The 16,971-nt window shown below is 51.4% G+C and overlaps 1 protein-coding gene across 5 annotated transcripts in view; it reads left to right on the forward strand.

The window, feature by feature from the left end:
• The first annotated feature begins 273 nt into the window (after window positions 1-273).
• ppargc1b (peroxisome proliferator-activated receptor gamma, coactivator 1 beta) overlaps window positions 274-16,971 on the forward strand; it is a 56,510-nt gene continuing 39,812 nt past the window's right edge. For all 5 annotated transcript variants that reach the window (XM_078101966.1, XM_078101967.1, XM_040173765.2 and 2 more), the window contains exon 1: window positions 274-425. In XM_078101966.1, coding sequence (XP_077958092.1) covers window positions 345-425 — 81 coding nt within the window. In that variant the 5' untranslated portion in view covers window positions 274-344. The remainder of the gene's footprint in view (window positions 426-16,971) is intronic.

Genomic DNA, 16,971 nt, shown 5'->3' on the forward strand with positions numbered 1-16,971 from the left:
ACGGGATATTTTTATGTATTTTTTATTATTATCTTAAATAAAGAAATCCCTCCATTTGCAATCGACTACTACGCTGAATAATTCGATAATCATTACTTGATTCAATCACACTGAGGTTAAATTAATCCCCCTGGATCCACTGCTTTGACCCCTGGAGGCCCCCGGGTCCCCATTTAGGAGACCCGCATGGCTTAATACACCTCTTTTTGTGTTGTGTGTGTGTGTGTGTGTGTAAACAGACGCGCCCCCTGCAGGCGGCTCTCCCCCACTGCACCTCTTCCTCCTCCTCCTCCTCCTCTCCTATACTCCGCTCTCTGACTCCGCGGCTCCTCATTCACTAGAAGATGGCGGACTGCGCTCCACTATTAGATGAGGAACTCTCGTCCTTTGTCTTCAATTACCTGACAGAAAACTCCGGCAGCCAGGTAAGAGTCGCGCCCGGCCGGACGCACCGCAGCCCGGGCTGTCCGCCCCGCGGTCCGCCTCTGCACGTCCCCGGCCGCGGTGCGCGCTGCAGCCCGCTTGATGCGACGGCTCTCGCCCGGCTTGTCAGCAGCATCTCAGCCGGCTCAGCGCGACCCGGCGTCTCCGTGCGTGCGCGTGTGCGAATGTCTTCTGTGTCTTGACGTCTGTCTTTTTTGTTGTTGTTGTTGTTGTTGTTGTCGTTGGAGGAAATGCCATCGGCCCCGTCGGGCGTTACTTTAGTGTTCGTTTGACGGATTGAAAGGAGTCCACGTGACGGTGCCGGCGCGGGCAGCGGAGAGCAGCCGGCGTGTCGCTGCTCGCGGAGGATTATTTGGTATTCAAGGGGGCGCTTTGGAAACTTTTGACGCATTCGTGAGGGGAAGTTCGATGCACACGTGGTGCGCATCCGCGCGCATGGACCCCTCTTCAGGGGCTGTTATGATCGCATGGCATTACGACGCATATCGACAAAAACAAAACACGCGGAGAAAATACCGGCGTGCCCTTTTCTGGGATATTGTGTTTGTATTTATTATTCTCGCAAAATCCAAACAGTTTTCTTCAATAATAACGTGTGTGTGTGTGTGTGTTTGGGGAGGAAACACGTGAAAACATGCTTTGTGATGTTCTTGATCCACAGCGTAAGCAGCTTGCCGTGGCGACGGGGGCTTAAGTACGCTGCGCGCTGGGCATGTGCCCGCCGCTCCGCGCGCGCGTGGCGTCGCGTCTTAACTTCATCAGCTCCCACCGGGCGGCTCGGTGCTCGGTGGTCGTATCGGTAAACGTTACCGGGCGATGTCCTCCCCCCCCCCCCCACCCCCCCAGGCCGAAGCAGCCGAGAAAAGCCGGCGCGGTTCGGAGCTTTCGTAACCGTTTGCGTAATCGTTCGCGCAACGGTTACAAAACGTCAGACCGGTTCACACCGTCGGTCGTTGGCCGCGGCTAACCGGAAAGACGGCGGATTCTCCGGTCGTGTCTCCCCGGGGGGCTGAATAAGACTTCATCAACCCATGTTGTCTGCCGGATTTCGATATAAACGCCAAACTGGGTTCGGAAATCCCTTCAATTCCGGGATCCCCCGCTCACCGGCTCCCAGTGTGCAACGCTTAAAGCACGCGAATGCTCTTTGAAATGAATGCATGTGGCGTTTGAGCGCAGTTCCATTGCGGCTTCGTATTAAGGCACTAAGGGAAGTTTTACAACTGGCTGTAATCCCGGAATAATCTCCTGCTCAAGATCCCCGCGGAGGGCGGTAGCGAGCGGCGGTCACCGGTTATAGAAACGGAGAAACCGGAGATTTCATAAGCATGGAGTGATGCAATGCGCCTAAAATCCACGCCGAATTCTTGGAGAGAGGCTGCATATACCGACGACAGCTTCCGGGATTATGTGCCGCCGCGCACGCACAGGGGGAACACTCAATTAGGGCATTTGTGAACAGGGTTTGGTGAGGAATCCTAATTGTGGGAACGGCGCATCCCCAACCAGGTCAAACCGGTACCTTCCACCGCGTGCACGCGAACCAATAAAACGACCTGTCATTGGAAAACCGGACCCCCGTTGTTTACTGCGTCATTGTGTGACGTCACATTGCGTCTTGTTGATTGGTACTGTATTTCTGTGATTGAGTGGTCAGGTGGTGGAGCATGCATGTGTGTGTGTGTGTGTGTGTGTGTGTGGTTGGGGGGGGGGGCTGTCACTGCTGATCGTCATCTTAAGCAGGTTAATTCAAAGTGTGGCGGTGGGATCCAGGGAGACGTGTGCTATTTATAACTAACGTGCAGCAGCTCACACACACATACAGATGTGCCGAATGCAGCATAATGCCAAAATATTACAAGACATCAACTTGATAACACGCGGGGGTGGGATCATGCAGTGACGTACATTGATGTTTCATCCCGTCCTATGACATCACTCAACTAAAATATACCGTTATACACCCGCAGGACCATACTGAGTGCCTTTTGAGTTCATACAATGCTTTTTATTATAGATTTTGGTACTAGTGTGCCTCATAAATCACCACAATATTCCTACAGGGACATTCGCTTTATACCTCACTGGTCATCTGTGACGTCACGATGTTCCTAATCGTGTGTCCGTCCCAAGTGGGACAAAAGAAGTGGACGTCGTCAATGTGACGTCGTTGTTTGGCGTTTTGAAGCCTGGAGTTTGGACTTTCTGATTGTGGCCATCTTGGTTTTTGTTTTGAGGGGTTTTTCATGTTGGCTTTTTTTCTCAGAACCGGAGGTCGCCGTGTCCCCGCCGCCCCCTGGTTGCACAACCGACCGGTTGGTTAATTCACGCCGCACGGCCCCATATCGTTCAGACCAACATAACTTTATTTAAACTTCTTTTTGAAGACCTCATACTCTTCAAAGACACCAAAGAAGCCAAATTCTGGGGAAATGTGATGTTAGCGCTCACGCCACCTGGACTGTTTCGGCTGGGATGGAACGCTGCCACATGAAGCTCTTGTGTTTTTGAACATTTGTCTCAAGTGTAAAGTCCTTGAGTGACACAGTGTGAGAGAGATCCAGGAGAAAAGAGCATGACGTGAAATCTAACTGCACATCGTATCACTGCTTGAGTTCTTTCTTCATGTGTGGTCTGATAAAGTTATCTATTCTACAAACGCAGCGTTAATATTTACCCAGGGTCATTAGGACTGGCTGGTGGCTTTCTCCTCGTGTCTCTCTCTCTCTCTCTCTCTGTCTGTGTCTATGCAGCTCGCCCCTGCCGGCCGGTCTTTGTAATACTACTCCTTCCTCGTGACTGGAGTTACAGAACGAGGCGACTGCAGTCATGTGAGTTGTAGTGGAGGGAGGGAGGGAGGGAGGGAGGGAGGCGTCACCCGTGACGTAGAGGACTGACAGGCGCCCTCCTCCTAACATGTGACCGCTTCCTGCTCTCTCTCTCTCTCTCTGTGTCATACAGTCTCTCGCTCTCACAGGCGCTTACTGTAATTCGTCCCATTCAACATGTCCCCTTTTCATCTTCCTGTGTTTCACACGCAGTTTTCGAACACCAAGTGGCTTTATTGCACCTAGGAGCTTCTCAAATGAGGACCTGTTGCGCCCTTCTTTTGGCTTTCCATGTGAGCCAGAAAGGCTGCAGCCTACGGGGGATTTTACTGAGCACATGGTCCAAATCCGTGAGGCCTGGACGGCGGCGGACGCGACGTCCTCCTGGAGTCCATCGCCATGTGTTTGGTCTTTTGTAAATGTTCCCTTTCAAAGCGGGCGGCAGCGGCGCCTGGCTCTCTGATTTTAAACGCGCCGCAATCTCAAATCAAGCGGCTGCTTTTCGGTCGAGTGCGTCTCTGGTTTGTGCAGCGTTTGAACCCAGACGCTTTACATTACCGACAGCGGGAGGCTCATGTTAAAAGACTTCTGAGCTGATCATCGACCGGGGTGTTCAGGGGCCGTCTGGGACTCTGATGTTCACGTCAGGACCCCCCCACCCTCCCGCCCACCACCACCACCACCACCACCACCCTGCTGTAACAGGACACAACCGGCCGCGGGGCACGTGCCTGTAAAATATTACCTACTCTGCCTTTCACTTTGGCAGTACAGCAACCTTGAATAGAAAGTCACATGTGTGGAACAACGCGGGGCGAAAAGCCCACGTTGGCCTCTCGGGTCAGAAGAGGAAACCTCGCAGGCTTTGAAACCATCGTTTTCTGCGAGGAGTCTTTTCTTTTTTTTTGTGCATTTCAGGTCTGGAAGTCAAGTCAAAATAGTTGCCCCGGTTTCGTCGCGGGGTTTATGACGGTTTTATCAAAAAACGTGCATCCACGTCTTCCTTCTCCCCTGTTGCACTGTAAAAACGTTGCTCGATGGATTGTGGGTAAAGTAAAGCTGCCGCATCGTCGCAATAGTTTCTTTCTAATTTAACTTCCAACTTGGTGTGAAACGCAAATAAGTGGGCAGTCAGTTTGTGGATTGAAAGTTGAAACAGATCAGTAATTGGAAAAAGTTTTGTTCCCGGACACCAACAAATGACTCATTTACTGACTTGCTACCTCTGTGCCCGAAGTTACGGGTTATTATGAAGTAAACTAATCAGCCCTCAAGTGCTTAAGACGTTAATTGCGTCTCTGAAACGATGCCTACACGTTACAAATGGAAAACTTAATAAAGCTTAAAGCCATTACTGCGCTGCTGTGTAGCCTTGTAGAGCCCCCCCCCCCCCCCCAGTGTGTGTGTGTGTGTGTGTTCCCACACAGCAGGCGGTCTGCCCTCATCCCTTCGGCTGTCAGGTGGTCACGTTCAACTTCGGACAGGAAGTCGAGCAGTCGTTCGCTGACACCACATGGAGCTTTTTTTCTTTTTCGCCCGGTGGCTAATTGACGTGAGCTCGCAGTGATCACGGCCCCCCTCTTCACAGCGAAGCTCATTCCGGCGAGAACCAAAGGTGAACAGGGCTCCGCTCTTTCTGGCTGGCGACCGCCAGGCGTTAATATGGTTGCCTATTTCAGTCACCACAGAAAGGTGTTCTCACGATGTCCGGCTACATAAATGTCACTAGTGCAGCCCATTAAAAGGGAATTTATTTTAGTTTGCTGTCATTTAAAAAAAAGGAAATGTATTTATTATGCAAAAAAAAAAAAAATTATTAAAGGGATTAGGAAGCAGGAAGTGTCTCCCGTCATCGCCATTGCTGTGAATGAAACAGGAATAATTACATATCAGCCTCATAAGGCATCTGGGCACATCGCTCTTTCTTAATGGGGCCGAATTAATTGGGACAGTGACAGAGAGGAGCGATGGATCCAGAAAGCCCGGCAGGCGGACAGGTGAGTAAATACCAGGGCTTTGGTGACGGAGACGGGTGTTATCGGCAGTGACTGGGACAGGACGGACCGACGGACGGACGCCCCCACGTCGCGTCCTGCCCCCGGAGTCCAGCCCGCCCGTCTGAGTCGTGATGCGCTGCAGTGCCATGCGTCGGTCCTGCAGCCTCGCCGTGACTCACCCGTCCCTTCTGACGCCGTGCGCCGGACGCACAAAACAGACACCAGGCTGTCTGTCAGGCAGATAGGACAACCCGCCCCCCGTCCCGCCCCCCCTCAACACCCCCAAATCCCGGAGAGTAAGATAGCAAAGCAGCTGGCAGTAATTGACTTACAGCAAACATGTGGTGTCATTGCGTTTCCTCTGCGTTGGGATTCCTGCGGGACGTCCCGACGTCCCCGAACACTGTGGCCGCTGTGTGTCAAAGTGTGGGTCGACCATGTGTGTGTGTGTCGCTGGCAATACGGCCCCTTCCTCCCAAATCCCTCTGAGGTCCTTGAAGCATCCGGTTTGGACGGCGTGTGATGTGCGTGTGCGTAGAACCTCGACTGCGTGTGTGCGTGTGTGCGTGTGTAGCTAACATGCTAGCAGAGGCAGGTGAGGGGTCTCTCAATAATTCATCGCGTGGTGATGCGTCAGCTGTTCTCTCAGGCCTGCGCCCTACGATGGCTCTGACACACACACACACACACACACACACACACACATTATGGCCGCACAAGTCCAGATTAAACATAATAATTGTGGTTTTGATGATTAAAGGTATCGAGATCATAATGTTTGTTGCTGCTGTAATCTCCTGTTTCCTTCTCTTCTCACCAAAAGGCTCCTGTCGTCTTGTTAGTGCAGTCTGTTCGTAGCCTTCTTAGCTTCATCGTCGCCATGTCTTTATCTAATGCGTCACACAACCTGCTGCACTGGAGCTGCGCTGGCTCATGATTTATGCCTCATCTCAGGGTTACGTCAAACAACAACTGAATGTCGGCGACCCGGCGCCACCGCGTCAGCAGAAGAAGCCGTCAGTCAGATCAGCGTGGTCAGAATTTGCATCGTGTCTTTGCACGCACACCGCCGGGGTCCAAAGAGCAGCAGAGCACCGCTGGAACACGCAGGCTGGCTTCATTGCATGTTTTACAGCGAGAGGCGACTGAGCGCGGCGTTGGAGCCCGAGTTCTGTTTGCTATTCATCTTCTGCCTTTTTGCAGTCTTAATTTATATGAAAATCTACTCGCGCACGGCAACGCGTTCCAGGTTGTTGGCGCTCTCGCTGTGACTCAGACCAGCGTGAGGTGTGAGGATGTAAATGTCTCTCTCTCTCTAGGCTAAAGTCTCGAAACAGATTATGTACTTTACAGGCAGTGCAGTGATTCACTGTGATCCCCTCATCATCTCTGCCTCTCTGTCTTTTATTTATAGTTGTCTTCTTCATGCTGGCGGGCCGCAAAGAATTCATCACTTTGGTGAAATAATCAAATATGTAGCGTTTAAATCCTGCGGTTCCTATGAAGCTACGAGCTACGTAACCAGCAGTCGAATCTATCAAACCGCCGACGATTTCTTTGTTAGACAAAATGACGACGCTGAAAGCTTTTATCCAGTAAACAGGTTCTTTCACTGTTTTCACTAACTCAATCCAGCCAGAGTTTGATTGACAGCTGGTCTATTCAATGGGGCGAGTACTTCCTTATGAGGACATGGTTCTGTGTAAAGAACCATCGGGGGCGAATAGAGGATCCCAATAGGGGCCCAAAAGAAAAGTTTGCCCGCCCACTTTTTTTGATGCCTCTGTGTTGCTTTGGTGAAAATATTGTCCCTCGTGTTCGGAAATCAAATAAAACCATTTTCACCGCCTGTGCATAGTGTGTTGAGCCTATGTAGCGGCCCGTGATGAGCGACCGCAGTCACGTGATCGCTGCACATATCGCTCATCCAAATTCCTCTGTGTGTGTGTGAGTGTGTGTGTGTGTGTGTGTGCGCGCGCCATCTGTCCTCAGCTAACCTTTACTATCAATCTGTATTCATCACAGGGACCCTGTTGCTATATTGACAGTGTCAACACGAGCGTGAGGCTGTTTGCCAGTACACGCGCATACGTGCACGAACCGGCGCCCGTGCTCACACAGATACGCGCCGGCTTTTGCACAACACCTGGGGGAGCAAGGACGAGGCTGAGGGAGAGGGAGAGGGAATCCAATCTCACCCGCGAAGCCGGGGGCTTTGTAGGGATGCGTGCGCAGGCCCAGCGGCAGGCGAGCGAACCGGCTGCCCTATATTTCTTCACATCGCTCCTCCTCCGTTACCTGATTTAACACGGGGGGGCGGCGGCCACCAGGGACGTGTCTTATTTTAAAGCAGGGAAAGGCCGTGCCTCTTTACTGAAATATTCGCAGAGATGAGAGGCAGATGAGATGAGAAGGATGCTGATTCCGAAGCAATCGCCGTGGCAGGTGGGGTGGGGGGGGGGTGGGGGGGGGGGGGGGCTGGTGTTAGCCAGCTCTCCACATCTGCACAGGAAGTGGCATTTGAAGCGTAGAGGAGGAGATTATGTAGTGGAGGGGGGATTGTCAGTGCGTAATGTTTTCATTGGGGGTTACACGCCCATCTTTCTGGTAGTATAATGCAATTACAACTGTGTTTATGATACTGGAGGTGTAGATGCCGCTTGGTTTGGGCCGCATCCCAATCCACAATGTTGGTCTCTCTCTCTCTCTCTCTCTCCTTGACATTTTGCCAGTGTGTTGGCTGCGGCTCGCCCCGACTTTGCTGTCGGACGGATCGAGTCGTAAAGAGGCCAAGCGTCCAACTGCACGAGCACATCGTCCTCTGACAACAACACTTTAGCCCAAGAAGGGACGCACTTCTACACACAAATATACACAGGTACGCGCAGTACAAAGACAGAGGGAGTTGCACAGCTGATCCACCACCTAAAACCTCCACCAGGGAGTACTTTCCCTCCCAATAATCCACTGGTCCAGCGGGATTATTGCGCGTGATTACGACTCGCGCTGCTCAAGGTTAGGGTTTACAGCGGAGCGTTCGTGGCTAATGCGGCGCTTCTGAGCGGTTCCTCTCCACGGAGCGATGCAGCAGCAGGCGTGTGAGGTTGTGCATACACCGATTCGCTATCTGCCCCCTCCATACTGGTGGTGGTGGTGATGCAGGCAGAAGCCTCTGGGTCTTAGAGGTTTTAGAAGCAGCGCTGGAAGTTGTAGAAGCAGACCAAGTAGTAATACAGGTGGTGGTGGTGGTGCCGGTAGCAACAGCGATAATCTCCATGTGACCGTTAAGCAGGTCTGTTTATAGTTTAAACACACGGTTGGTGACGGTTGGTTCGTGTCCATTGTGGCCTCCACTGCTGCACCCTCCAATCCGTGCGTGTCTGTGTGCGTGTCTGTGTGCGCGCGTGGGTCTGGTCTCAAGGGCACTTGTGTAGACGAGAGTTAAGGTTGGTGGAAATTTCCATGGCGCAGCGTATGTGGCCGCCAGGACAAGACGCCACACGCACACATATGCCGGCATGGCATATAGCCGTGGCAACCAGGTCCCGTGGGGGGAGGGGGGAGTGCGATCATGCACCGTTGCCACATTCAGCAGTTGTATGTGATATGATTTGATGCATAGTACACAGACACACACACACATGTTGGCGGTTACTGTGGATGAGCGGTTGAGCCGGCGGTTCGATTCCATGTGTCCCCCGGTGCGTGTGTGTCAAAGTGTCTCTGGGCAGTTGGTCCCCTACGCGGTTTCATTGGGTGGTTTAATGACGACATGACGGCGTGAGAGCGCGTCGATCGGTCGGAAAAGGTCTGTTCATCCATTCATTTCCTCCCCGACGAGCCGACTGTAACAACAGTTTGTTTTTTAGACGTTGCTCCCTCCGGTTGATCCATCTGGATTCAATCTCCAGTCACAATGAGATGAGAGGAGATCCTCCCCTACAGGAGCTTTGAAGGGACTTAGTTACCACAGACGGACGATATGAATATATTGCCCCTCTGTGGGAGTCCAAAATGCAATAACCCTGCTATCGAGACAGTCTCCCGATAATTCAGTTTTACTGATAATTAATAATGATTAACACATTCGGGTGGAGGCGCAGTGATGTGACTCCGGCGCCTTTTTGAGGCTTGACGATGGAAAGTTTTGACTGTGTGTGTGTGTGTGTGTGTGTGTGTGTGTGTGTGTGTGTGTGTGGAAATCAAGCTGCATGCTTGTACCTGCACCAAACAGAGACGGTGGGACGGTTAACACACTTATTTATTTACGACACACACACACACACACACACACACACACACACACACACACATATCTGTCTTATGTGCGTGTACCGACATGTTCTAAACCTTAAAGCTGCTTCCTGGTAGGTTTCCACTACTCTCTCCCTTTGCCGGTGCCCTTAATTCTTCCCCTTCTTTATACGTTGTCATCATCTCCCTCCATTCATCTCTCTCTCTCTCTCTCTCTCTCTCTCGCCCGCCCATTGACCTACTTCTCAAAGGCTGCTGAGGCTTGCGTGACCACGGTGCCCGGTGCTACGGTGATATGGCATTACGTAAACGCTGCACACATGCAGCTTGCACATAAACATATTTACTGCTGGACACATGTAAGCATGCAGAGTGTGAGCTGCTTCACGGGTTAGACGCCTTTTCTCCGATTCTAAAAGCTCTAGATATGGTTTGCACTCACTCTGTATCATACGCAACGACATGCAACATTTTAAACGCAGTGAATTTCTAACTTGTGTCGGGTTTTTTTAACTCCAATTTATTGGAATGATTCACAGAGTAGAGGCCACAGTAATAAATGAGCACCGAGCCCTGGTGACGGTGTGTGAAACGGTAATAACTCACCATGGCGACTTCTTAACTTCCCCTCTCATGCTCATTTCTGCAGAGGGGAACTCAGACGTCACGTGACTCGACGAGACCGCCGTGCATCCGCCGCTGCCTCCGTTATTTCTGCGGCGGATTTTTGGTCAAAACAACGACTTGCAGTGCCGGTTTTCCTCCGCTGCGACAAACTATTTCGTGTGGGCTTTTCCGATTGTGCAAATGCCGCCCCGGCCCGACGCACACACCAGGGCGCCTGTGACGCAACAGCCGCATCGAAGCAAATTCTTACCTGCTGAGTGTGCGCGTGTGAATGTGTTGTAACATGTGAAACGCAGGTTTTTTTTTCTGCTGTGTTCACGCTGGTGCTCGAGTGCGTCTTGAGTGTGAGTGTGTGTGTGTGTGTGTGTGTGTAAATATGTGCGTGTCCTCCTCCTCCTCCTGCTGTTGGACACTGAATGCTAATGGAGCATCTCGGCAGCTGAGTGTCTGAACACGGCGGTCCCGGTTTTATCAGCATTGGGATGGAAAAAAAACAAAAAAAAGGTCACAGAACGTCTGCGGCTGTAAGTTTGAGTCCGTTAGTAAAAAGTGCTGCGTGCCGAAATCACGATCACCCTTAAAAGGCAGGCCGGCCCCGGCTGGTACGCGGCGGAAGGAGCAAGAAGCCGGCGTTAAAGCCTCTCTCGGCCACACACACACACACACACACACACACACACCTGGGTTTCCTGTCGCCGCACACCTTTCCTTCCCTTTTATTGCACCCTCATCCTCTCACACACACACACACATGCACAACCTCTCTCTCCCGCTTCCTCGCTCTCCCCTCGGCTCGGCTCCCTGCTTCCCTCAGCGGCGCCTTCAACCATCTCCTCCTCTCTTTTCACTTTTCATTTATTCCCTCTCCCATTCGCTCGTTGCCAAAGTCGGTCTCTTCCTCTCCATTTGCCGTATTCAGACCTTTCACCCTTTCACCGATTCATTCGCTTTCTCTTCAGCGTCAGCGCTGCTCTCCTGAACATCGCTGCAGTTTGTAGCTGCCCGGTTTGTGATTAATCGGGTCACACACACACACACGCGTGCGCGCGTTGACATGTGCGAGTGACCACAGGTGAGTGACGGATGTTTCGTCAATCAGACCTGCGATTTTGGATTTCCGCAGCTCACACCAGAAGAGAGAGAGAGAGAGGGAGTCTGGGAGGTCTGATAGCTTATCGATTCCTCTGCAGGTGATTTGGGGAGGAAGCCGATCGGGGCAGGACAAGAGGCGGACAGGTGAGGGCAGAGAGAGGCAGTGACGTGAAGACAGCATCTCGTGTTTCTCTCTTCAGAACGAGATGGGAAGCCAATGACCTTTGTTCTATTCAGCCGCTGCAGAAAACACTTTAGAAAGTTAGAAAGAAAAGGTATTGTTTTGAGGACAGAGAGGAAGGACGCGAGCATCTAAGGGACACCTCTGGTTAGTCCACCAGTGGAAACCAAGCTTATCAGTAAGCCGTGTAAAAAATAACATTTCGCCCTTCAGTAAACTTCCAGGGTGAAAAGTAGCCATTTATGGCTTGAGTTTCTTTTGAAGTTTCAACCGGGCCGATGACTAAGCCTGCGAAGGGCCTTTATGGCCGCCGTAGAGGGAAGTGGAGTGGAGCCTCATCTCCTCCTGCCAAACACCGCGAGCCACCCGGCTCCTGTCTTTAAGAAGTAAGACTTAATTAGCCTGAATAATAAAACACGCTTCTCCCCAGTGTGATGAAGAACAACCGGTGTAGAAATGCAGAAATTCCGCGTGCAAATTTCCTCCCTGAGCCCTTCACCACTTTCAATTTGGGATTTTTTTTACTTCTTTGCAACCTTATTTGACCTTATATGGACCATAACTGACTAAATGCACATCACGCTGTATTGAAGAAGTCTTTAAACTAGAGATTGAGGCCATAAACTCATGTTAACTGAGTCTTTTAGATTTAATTGCCTCACAGGAGTCACCATGAGGGCGAATGCAGGTGTAAGATGCTCCAGTATTGTCTTCTCTCTTGGTTGTTTTGGGCCCCGGCGAGTTAAATGAGCGAGCCTCTGTTGGCCACGCAGTACTAATGGTACTAGTTGAAAGGGCCTTTTCATGCTATTTGATACTCAGGTCGGAGCCGGGTCGGCCTTCTCGCCATTGTGCTTGGATGCCGTTACTGCCGTATTGTGCGCTAATGTAGTGCACCGCCTACTATGCAGGCTGAATGAGCACCCTATCAGTGTGTGTGTGTGTGTGTGTCCTGGTAAGAATAGCAGCTTTGCTTGGATTCATTAGTCCCGTTGCCAGCAGCCGAACGAGGAGCAAACACCTCGGAAACCGGGAGATTCACTTTTCTAGATTTTAAATTTAAAATGTCGAGACGCCGATGCAATGGTGATTGCGTGAGAACACCCTCCAGTCGACAGCGTGCGCACTTCCGCTCCTTGCATTTTGGAAGTGTGTGCGTTTCGAGAGAGAGAGGGAGAGAGAGAGAGAGAGGGAGAGAGAGAGGGGGAGGGAGAGAGAGGGAGAGGGAGAGAGAGAGAGAGAGGGAGAGAGAGGGAGAGGGGGATTTAAAGGTGGTGTCTCCGGGAGGAACTGCTGCGACGCACCGCTCGTCTCAGGCGTCTCAGGCGTCACACATCTTTGACGCACACACAACTCGAGGGTTCGGGTCAAAATGTGTGTGTGTGGGGGGGGGGCGTGGGAGGGAGTGGGAAGGTCAAGGGTTATAGTGCGGGGAGAGAATGAGGCGGCGGCGTGAAGGTCGATCGGCGGCCCGCTATAAACGTGGTCACACACACACACACATAAGCATTCATAACGCACAAGGCCTCGCATCAGCTGTCCGTCCCGCCCTGCCCGTTATTTACTGCAACATCTTCAGAGTGTGTGTGTGTGTGTGCGTGTGTGTGTGTGTGTGTGTGTGCGTGTGGCCAGTTGCAGCCTGCCAGGTGAAGATTTGCTGCAGACGTGGCGACGGAGAAGGACAACTAGCAAAGCAGCTGCTGCCTCAGAGAGAATTAAAGACGTTTTCCTGTCTGAGGAACCGACTCTTCTTAGTATTGAACCGATCATTTCACGGATCAATACTCGATGTCAAGAAATAAAGTTAACAATTTCTTGTTTTTCTGTCATTTTATTGATTAAATGAAACATAAAGGCAAACATAAAAGCGTTAACTCCTCGTCATAGGGTTCTAGTTGCACTTGGCTTTCCTAGTGCAGTAGTAGCACTGCTCATTGTGCGTGTGTGTGTGTGTGTGTTTTGTTCTGTGTGTGTGTTGAAGGATAAACAGCCATGATGGCAAAATAAAGGAGGAATTGATGTGTTTGTGTACAAAGCATTTTGAATGTTCCATCATAACTTATCTTAACACGCGTGTGTTTTGTGTGTGTCTCAGTGCGTGTGTGTGTGTGTGTGTGTGTGTCTCAGTGTGTTTTTTGCAGGCCAGCCAGAACATAATGGCAGAATAAAAGCGTGTGTGTCAGATGAAGAGAGGGAGCAGATCTTTTTGATGGGACAGCTGGGAAGTTCAAAGCTTGATGATGAAACACACACACACACACACACACACACACACATTATGGTTTATGTACTGCACAGCTGCAGTGACACACAAACACGCCGCTCCGAAGCAGGTTCACTTTCTGCAGAGCTGTATTTGGAGATAAACCCGGAGGTCGAAGGTCGTAGTACAAAGTCTATGTCTCTCTCTCTCATGTCTAATATGGCTCTGAGTCTCTCCGCCACGTGTGTTGCCGTGCAGCTGGAGGGACACACACAGACACACACATGGCGTTTCCTGGTACTACCCGGTGTTGCTGCATTGTGTTTTGTTTAGTTGTGTGTCTCCCTGTTGACTCTTTGGTCTCGTTCCCTATTTCGCCCTCTTGTTTCCTCCCGTCTCCTCTCCTCTTCACGCGTCACTGACCTCCTCCACGACGACCTCCATCCTGCTTCCTCTGATCCTCTCCTTTTCATCATCTTCATCTGATTTCTTTCCTTTCCTCTTGTCTCCTCTCCCATGCTGCATATTTTCTGATATCACACATTGTGATTTCCTGCTTCCGTACATTGTTTCTATGCTTTTGTTTGATCGGGTTTTCAAGCCTCCTTTTTGTATCAATGTCTCTGTTTTGTAGGTAAATCTCATGCACTAAACCATCTGAGATCAGTTAAACGGGTCTTCTTCACGCCGCAGCAGCTGTGAAAGTGCTTTTAGAAAACTAGAAAAATATCCGCCACCATGAAAGTGAGTCAGAATTGAAGTCTGTTATTTCCGTGTCATCAAACTAATTAACAGAGAAAACATTTAACATTTACAAAAAGAAAAAAACTAGCTCTTCTTTTTCTTTACTGGAGGCTGTGAAGTCTACATTTTCAGCATTATAACTTGTGCGTTCGTGCAGAAAACTATTGTTTGAATGAAAAGCGCAGTGAGTGTTTCTGCCGTTGGACGGAAGTCGCCGACCTCCTGCGCGAAGGAGCCGGTGGGAATAAACCTGCGTGCGTTAAGCCACTAAGCCCCGTTATCCTAAGCAGCCTACTCAGAATAGTGCTGCGCGGCCGGCGACCAGCCCCGAACGCTTCTTCTGTCCTCCCCGCCATCGGGTTGTCTGTGTCGGCCCCCCGACAATACTGTCATTGTCAGACGTTTACTGTGAACGGCGAAAATATCGAACTTCCAAAAAGATATAAGGGAGGAAACAAATGGACAAAGATGCAACGTTGAATCATTATCACATATTTATCCTCCAATCATGTCCGTGGTGAACATCAGCTTTTCTAATATAATACTGTTCACATTGTGTGTGTGTGTGTGTCTGTGTGGCCTCAGCGGCGGCGTGTCTGCCCCCCCCCCCTCCTCCCCCCCGGTCTCCCTCGCTCGGCTCAAGGGCGCCGTTGCTGATTGCATCGGCCGCCCTCCACTGCCTCCGCGTGCGTCTGAGTGATGTGCGTAACAAGGTGTGTGTGTGCGTGAGGTGACTAAGTGGCGGTCTACGGCGTGTGTTCGGGGGGGAGGTCAAGGGTCACAGATATACGAGCAGATCCATCACTCGATACAGGTCTGTGTGTGTGTGCGTGTGCGTGTGTGTGTGTGTGTGTGTTGAAGACATCAACCTCTCATCACAATGGGAGGGCGGACACTTTATCATAGCAACGATCGCCACCAGCATGCACGGCTCTCTGGTTGTGTGTGCGTGTGTGTGCCTCCCCCATCCCCCCCCCCGTCGTGCATGCAGAGGGCAGCGCGTGCTCACCGCTCAGTCTTGGCGTCAGCATGGCGCTGCGCACAGGTGTGACCTCCGGTTTCTCCCGCCCATGTCGGAGGGTCCGGCACGTTAGCCCTCGGTTAGCGAATAAAACCTGATGGTGCTTATAATTGATCAGCCAGCTGACGATTCCTCCTGCTGAGCTCACCGTAATCCCCTCCTGCTCTGCTTCACCGAGCGTTGTCACGGGATTACTTCCATGGAGGGTGTTCTTTTTGAAAATGAACGAGTCATCATATTTCCCCTATTTAAAAGACGTTTTTTACCTTGATGTTGGGGAAAGGTTATTTCTTTCTTTCTTTATTTTTTTTTAAATGGGGTACATCCATCTTTCAATGGATGGTGGATAGGAGGCATTCGTAAAACCCTCTGACAGGTGGTTTGACACCAGGGCGCCGCTGGTTCCTCTGCTGGAGCGCCAGGCCTTTTCTTTAGCACCTTTCTTCGTGTGAACCTGCTTCAACACACGCTGCTTTCCGGGCAGCTCCCCCTCGACAGGAAAGCCACAGCGGTTAATAACCAATAACACGCCGTGGCGAACATCTCCAGCTGCCAGTGTTCCGCTAAAAAATCTGCGCCGCGGTCGCTCCCGGACGGCCATGGAAGTCCGAGCGACGGCGTCTGACTGACGTGCCCTTTTGGCAAGGCCTCTCGCTGGCCAACTGCCCCATCCCCGCGGCGGTGCACGCGGCATTTTTTTCGGAGACCTTAATCTCTCCACTTTATGTCAACTTGCCTGTTTCTAGAAAGGGGGAGGTAGGAGAGGTCAAAGGTCAACCCCCCCCCCCCATGCTCCCTAAATGCTCCAGTTGCTCTCAGCCGTAAAAGCTGCTGTTGGTGGATTTGTTGATGCTCCCCTTCCCAGCGTTTCCACACGCATGTGACGACTCGTGTGTGTGTGTGTGTGTTTCTGTCCACCTGTGATTCACAGGACATGCGGCTACTGCAGAGGAAGGGCTGCGTCTGCTCCCACCTCTCTGCGCACACACACACACACACACACACACGCACACGCATGAAAGCGCAACATATTAATAGCTGTGTGCCTAAAATAGTCTTTTCTATTTCAGCGTCAGAGCACTCGCTGTGCCTCTGGTAGAGGACGTGCTAAAAAAGCCCCCGTGACCGCCCGCACGTGAGGCCTGCGCGCGCACGCACGTGAGGCCTGCGCGCGCACACACGTAAGGCCTGCGCCAGAGGGCGAGAGGTTCACGCGATGAAATCCGATCGAAGGTTGCTCGAAGGAAAAGCGAAAACGCTCCGGCGTCCTCGCCGTCGCTTCTCTGGTTCAGCGTTTCACTTCAGCAGCTCCCGTCCACGTGTGTGTGTGTGTGTGTGCGTGTGTGCGTGTGTGCATGTGTGTGTGTGTGTGCGTGTGTGCGCGTGTGTGCATGAGAGAGGAAAGTTTTGTTTTTTCGGAGGCCAGTTTGAATTCTGCATTCTGAGAGAAGCCGCCTGATTAAAACGGGCTCGGCCGGAAATTGGATGTTAATGTGGAGAATATTGTCGTCATTTAGAGTGACAGCGCGTTAAGTTCTCTCTACGTCTAGTTTACATTTTGTGCAATGATGGTGAGGTGC

This window comes from Gasterosteus aculeatus, chromosome 4, assembly GCF_964276395.1.
Source record: "Gasterosteus aculeatus chromosome 4, fGasAcu3.hap1.1, whole genome shotgun sequence".
NCBI classification, from domain to species: Eukaryota; Metazoa; Chordata; class Actinopteri; order Perciformes; family Gasterosteidae; genus Gasterosteus; species Gasterosteus aculeatus.